Below are 6,700 nucleotides of genomic sequence, written 5' to 3' on the forward strand. Positions count from 1 at the left end.
GGCTGTTCTTCGGTACCATAACTGCTCCGAGTGCAGAGCAGCCTGGTTCTGCTAACCGTCCATCCCTGCTCTACAACCCCCTCAGACACGAGACCCTGCACCATCTGATCTGTGCCATGACCTCCATGTCTTTTCATCTAAACTCTGCAAGCTTCTTTGATCCACTTCAGCTGTTGACAAGTAACCATCCAGTCTGCCCAATACCTTCAGTAACACAACTTACGGCTTCAGAAGGCAGGCCATTCCAGTTTTAGGCAACTCTGAAGAATTAAAAAGTTCTTTTCTAATCTGACGAGCCTTATTTGTAAGTCAAAATGCTGTCCAGAATTTCTCCTCTATTTACTTGCCAATAGGTAACAAAATAGCTTGCCATTCAAAATATCTAATCCTAAAACCAGGAGCAAAAATTCACTAAGCCCTACTTTTACCAAACGGGAAAGTCAGAATTACGCTAAAGAACATTTTCTACTTGAAAATCAAAATCTAAGAAGATCAATATTGTTCAGTTCAAGAAAGATGTAAGGCTTTCATGTATACATTTCCTACCTTACTGGGTTTCTTTTCACTGCATAAAAAATTTAAATATATCAACATTAAAAGATTAACATTATAGTCACTGCAAATTAACATCAGTTCTGCCTGCAAATAGTTTATTCTCTGTATTTCTATTTAGGCCTGTGATTCTATAATAAACAGCTCCAATCAATGCAACATAGTCATCATTTATTCATTAGATAAAGCCTGGCTTTCAAGAACTACAAGTTTTCTCAGTCACCTTCAACAGCTCCTTTTTCACAATAATATCTCTTATTGAAACCAGTGTATTAATAAGGCCCATTTGTCATATACAAAACAATCTCTGAAGCAAATGCTTACTCCCTTTGAAAACAAAGGAAATACAAACAATTATATTTGATATTTTCTTCCTTAAACAATCCCTTACTAGTGCTGGACAAAAAAGACTCAAATATTTTGCACAGTGACTGACTTAGTCAAATCAGATAAGAACAATGATAACTAACAGTTATGTAGGTAAACACACAGCAGAATCTCATTTTGAAAGGGTTACAAAGCAGGGGGACTCCCTCCTGGGCTCTGTCGCAGAGAGTCAAACAATGCGCATTCCTAAGGAGGTTTCCCTCTAAGGAGCTTCTTTCTGGTCCTTCAATAATTAAACTCCCTGCACTGATCCAAAAAAGGTCCACCTAAATGAATGCTGTCTTATACTGCAATTACATTGGGGCACAATTTCGGTAAGTTTATACAGAAGGTATACACTAATCCTTGGTAAGAAATACATTTCCTGATAAATAACCGTTTGTCTACTTTTCCAGAGTGGCCTGAAGAAGGACTGCTGTGTTTTTAAAAAGACACACATACAAAGCCTAAAAAGATAATGCCACACACTTATCAGAACTTGTACTACAAACAAATGACACATTAAAACTCAGGAACAGTCCTCCAAGCATTTCTCTTGTAATAAAAGCATCTACTGAATAGTTTTAGTTGATTCTGCCAGCTGAAAATGGTTTCATCCATCACAAATGTGTACTGAAAAATTTTCTTACACGTCACACTGTTGGATATGCTAGTATGACTGAGTCAGTGTTAAAATCAATCAACTTAACAGTATTAAATCAATATATTTGTACCTAATCAAATATTGCCAATCTACAGTCAATAATATCTGCGTTTTAAAACAAAATTCTTTCACTAGCTTGTTATTTACATAAAATCCAACGCTCGAAATAACTTAAAAGCACGGACTATTATAGACAGTCAAACACTGCCCCACCCCTTCTAAGAGTGGATGACTGGAACATTTTAATATACTCCATCACGTAGTAGCACTGCTACAAAACTTTCATATTAACGCCAGAAGTTGAACATTTTTCAACAGAATTTAATTTTATATAGATTTTGCATCATCCTCAATGTCAAACGTCACCAACATTCAGGTACACTGAAGGTAAGGAACTGATAACCACAAACCCTGTAAAATAACCCTCTCAACCTTCACTTGCGCACTCTTCTCACTTCCTTTAAGAATTAAGTTTTTTCTATTTCCTACGCAATTAAGAGTACTAGTTAGACTGAAATCACCAAATTATTAAAATTTCAAAGAGTAACAATACAAAAAAGAGGCAAAAGGGGAAACCCTATTTCTTTAAATATTAAGGGAGTCTTACATTAGGAAAAAAAAGCATTTGCGGGATGCCAAGCAAGACTTCCAAAACCCACCCCTCCTCCCGCCTTAAAGTGCCCCCCTTCCCCACCCGCGCGCCCAGTCTGAGACGTCGTTACTTTGACGCAGCCGGGATGCTACTCACCGAGTTTTTCCACCAATTTGAGCATCACCCCTCCAATGTGCACCTCGCCAGTCACTCTCAGGGTGACATCGCGGTTCAGGTCCGTCACATGAACGCTCAGTTCCCACGTCCCATCCGCATAGCAGCCATCTGGCATCCTTATCCCGTCCAGAGCCATGGCTCCTTCCTGCGAGCACGGAGGAAATGGCTCTCGTCAGCGTCACTCTCCCAAAGGAAAGCAAATCCCACCGAACTCGCAGAGTCAGCCGCGGGTGAGAGAAGGTGGAGAACGCGAGGGTTTCCGCACGAATTCTGGAGAGCCGGCGGCGAGGCCAGCTGCCGGCAGGACTCTGCGCCCCGCGCCCATTCCCGCGGCCACCCCGGCTCCCGCCCCGCGGCGGCCCTCGGCGGACACGGCGCCGCCCGTCCCGCGCGGCCCCAGCCTAGCGGCCCTCGCCTAGCGGACCGCGGCGGGCTTCACCTGCCTGCCTGCCGGCCGCACCCAGGCCCGGGAGAGGCCGTCCGCGGGCTCCACGGTCCTCCTCCCAACCCGCGCTTCCCCAGTCCCTGCCGGGCCCGGCCCCTCACCGCGCGCTTCTTGCGCTCCCGGCCCAGACTGGAGCAGCAACAGGCGCGGAGCGGGGGCTCGCCCGGCAGCGGCGGTGGTGTCGGGTCCCCTCCTCAGCCGGCGAAACGCTGCGTCCTGGCCCGAGCGACTAATGGAGTCCAGCCGTCGCGGCCCCTCGCCTCTCCCTCCGCGCTCCACCCCTCTCTCCCCGCCCCCTCAGTCCGAGACCAGCTCCCTCCTCCCCGCCCCGCCGAGCCGCCCTCCGCGGGTCCGGCCGCCTCGCCCCTCCCCCGCCGCCCCCCGCCACCGCTCTCGGGGCCGAGGCCGCGCGAACTCCCGGGCTGGGGAGGGGTGGCGCGCGGCGCGGAGGCAAGCCGTGCGGGGGAGGCGGGGGCGCCCGCGGCGGCAGCAATCTCGGCCCCGCCGAGTCGCTGCCCTTTTATGGAAATGAAGCACCCGGCGTAGGGATTGAATCCAACATCCGGGCTCTTGGCGGCGAGACCTGAGGAGGGGGAGCCCGGGGAGCGCGGCTGCTTCCCACCCGGGTGCGGGAGGGCGCCGGGCGCTCCCTTCCACGCTCGCGTCTCTGGCTCCGGGAGGGCATGCAGCGGGCTTCCAGCCGGAGGAGGGGGCTCGTCCATGAGAAATGGCCACAGGAAATTCCCAGGGCAAGGTCGTTTTCGGGGAACAAAGTCCCCCCGCCCCCTCCCCACGGCTGGAGCGAGCCCAAAAGTCTCGGGGCGGTGAGAAGTGCCGCACTCAGGGAGCTGAAGACAGGGGATTGGGGACGTAAAAACTTTAAAAAAAGTAAATGCCCAAGCCAACTCCGCGAACATCCAACAAAAGAATGAGAAAAAGCGGAGAGGTGAACCGCAAAGTTGCTTTGCAAGCAATGTCCGGCACAATCAGCAACTCCTACCGGACTCCCAAGAGTTTACTTGCGCTCTTAACCCATTCGGAAGCTGCAACCCGAAGTGAGTCATTTAGGTCCACGATGCTGTAGTTCGGGGCGGTGGGGGTGTGGTGGAATGAGGGCAGTGAGCTTTATTCAGAAACTCTTTTCTCCAGCCTTTTCGACTCTGTGTACGTATTTGTGTATTTTTATTTGCATTTTAGCAATCCCAGTCTACTAAGTTATTTAGATGGCTGGACATCCCTCTACCCCACCCTCAGCCACACCTTGAAGGAATTTTAATAGCTCTGAACCGGTGCCAGCAGGTACGGGAAGAACTAAAGAATGTTACCTGTTGAGACTGACCAGTGATGGAGAACGGTCCTCCAGCTTCCCACTTCACTTCCACTTCCCCCTTACACTATCGCACTCAACCGAGAAGGCTCCAGTCAAAAACGGCTACTGGAAAACTGCCTCGCTGGCAAATAGAGGGCTCGACGAATTTAGGTCAGGAAGACGCAGATAAGATATCCCAGATCCCATAAAAGACCCCCGGTTTTAAAAGCCTCCAAGTCTTCTTGAACTGTGTCAGACTCTTCAAAGAGGACATCCCCACCCCCAACCCAGGCAAATAATCCTGTGTTCAGCAACACTATTGGGAAACGAGGTTAGAGGCCTCAAGAAAGGGGTGGGACCCATAAAGGAGTAAAAGAAAAGCAGCGAAGTTTAGTCAGATCCCAGAGGTTTGGCACCAAAAATAGGGAAAACCACTACAGTATTTTCAGCTAGTCATCATGGAGAAATTGATGCCTCGGAGTCTGTAGACTCTCCACTCTCCAATCATTTCTTCTCATGGAGGTTCTAAATAGTTCACTTGGAAGCAGTATGAACGTCCAGAGAGGAGGTGATGTTTATGTAAATTATGGTGTTGCAAATATAATAGGAAAATGTTTTTAATAAAATAGTAACTTGTTAGGGTAAAAAAAGAAACTATGCAGAACTGTCCATGCAACTGTAAAAACTCACAAGCGTATCTAGTTCTAATTATTAAGAGAAAAAAGAGCAAAAGGAAATACACCAAAATGTTAACAAGCTCTCTGGGTGTTAGAATCAAGGGAGGTTGTTTTGCCTCTCTAGTTTTTATTTTCTAAAAATTCCAAAGCTTTGCATTCAGGACTTGTCTGTCACCACCTTTAATTACATCCAGCATCTTAGTTTCTCTGGGCATGGGATTACCATCACAGTGATAGACGCAACTGATAGAGCAGCTGCTGGACACCTGGACAGGACCTTCAGGGGGTTCCTTTTGTGTTTTTAAATATCCCCAAATAAGACATGAGTTCTTTGAGAGCAGGGACTTCAAGTTCTTTGTCTTGCCCACAAATTTACAAATACCTTGGCACAAAGAAAACGAAAGACATGCTAGGGTCAAATCAACTCAAAAGGCTAGGAAACTATGTCTGTCCCCATGGAGATATTTCATTTTAGGGGGAAATCCTGGCTTGGAAATGTATGTGCTTATTTCTACACCTTATCCTCCAAAGATATATCATGATGTACAAACTATGAGATAGCATACATTATAAAGGGCACAAAACAACAAGGAAAAAAGGTGGGAAGTGGAAGATTAGAGACTTAAAATAGAGCCAGGAACGAGGCTGAGAATTGTACCTCAACAAATTTTGCAAGTGCTCCAGCAAGCTCTGAATTACTATGACTTCTTAAACATGCCTTTGTAGAACCAAAAATATCCACGTCCTTTGTGAATATTCCCTTTCCTTCAGGCAAATTTGTCTCAGCCAACTGTTGTGTCTCAGAAACTCTTTCAATGCTCAGTTTCCACATTCTAGTTCTCTTTTTCGAACTCTCCAGTGAGTTACTTTCTGAACAGCCTCCCACCACAATGCCTATCACTCTGACTGCTGCTGACTTCTGTGAATGTTTCCTACATTAGGATGGGGAGCTGGGCGTGGGGTGTTAATATTGCAAATATCAGTCCCGTTTCTTAGCATAGAAACAGCTTAATTATAGCTTTACAAGCGACTTTACTAGCTTCAGATACTCAGCAGTTGGTGTTCGAGCCAACTGGAAGCACAGGGTAGGCAGTGACCCCCTAAAAGAACTATTAGAGGAATAGTTAGGCCGAGTTGGGTGCAGCTGGTCCCTGTAGGCCCTCTTTTTGAGTGTTTCAAGCTGTTGCTTGCTTTGAAGATTAAAGAGGAGTCAGACTTGAATCTCTGAAACTGGGGATTTTTTTCCTCGATTATTGAGTGAGACCTTCAAATACATTTCTTAAATGTTTACTTCCACGTAACATTTCCCAGTGTGTTCAGATGTGGAATCTTATCTGAAATCCCCCACTAGAACCTTTAAGACAATGCAATGCTTGTGGTACTTACATCATACTGAAAAGTAGCCGAGAACTCCAGTGTTTGGAAGAACGGCTCAAGCATTGAAAGCAGCAATATCCAAATAAGGTACCAAGCACTGGGCTTAGGTTTAGACCAAATGATACCTCACAGATCTGCCGTCAAATGCAGCCCTCCGACTTGGTAGTCCGCAGGTTGACTTCAGCTTTTTCTCTGAGCCCACTTAAGCTATGTTTTACAGTCTTAAAAGGTTCGTAGCAAATATAACCACTGAGTTTGAAATATAGAGAGGTTGGGGGATAGAAGAACATAAGGGAAGGTTTGTGTGAGTAGGAATGTGTAGAAGTATTTTAAAATGCACTTAAAAATGCCATTTGAGGCCAGCAAGATAATGAATTATTCCTGTCAAATACCAGGTGAGCAGAATTCTCTGTTTGTCTCAGGGATTACCAAAAATGGAGCTCCCTGTGAAAGCTACTAAGGAGGTAGAAATCAAGGGGCATGGAGTGTGAACTAATAAAGGGAAGGAAGGTTGCAGGGGCTACTTTTTTGATAGAAGTGG

The 6,700-nt window shown here is 46.4% G+C and overlaps 1 protein-coding gene across 6 annotated transcripts in view; it reads right to left on the reverse strand.

The window, feature by feature from the left end:
* The window catches only part of FERMT2 (FERM domain containing kindlin 2), a 72,989-nt gene extending 69,955 nt beyond the window's left edge, over positions 1-3,034 (reverse strand). For all 6 annotated transcript variants that reach the window (XM_052646180.1, XM_052646179.1, XM_052646177.1 and 3 more), the window contains exons 1-2: positions 2,898-3,034; positions 2,331-2,496 (exon numbers count right to left, since the gene is read on the reverse strand). In XM_052646180.1, coding sequence (XP_052502140.1) covers positions 2,331-2,487 — 157 coding nt within the window. In that variant the 5' untranslated portion in view covers positions 2,488-2,496; positions 2,898-3,034. The remainder of the gene's footprint in view (positions 1-2,330; positions 2,497-2,897) is intronic.
* Between the last annotated feature and the right edge of the window lie 3,666 nt (positions 3,035-6,700).

Source organism: Budorcas taxicolor, chromosome 10 (genome assembly GCF_023091745.1).
Source record: "Budorcas taxicolor isolate Tak-1 chromosome 10, Takin1.1, whole genome shotgun sequence".
Taxonomy (NCBI): Eukaryota; Metazoa; Chordata; class Mammalia; order Artiodactyla; family Bovidae; genus Budorcas; species Budorcas taxicolor.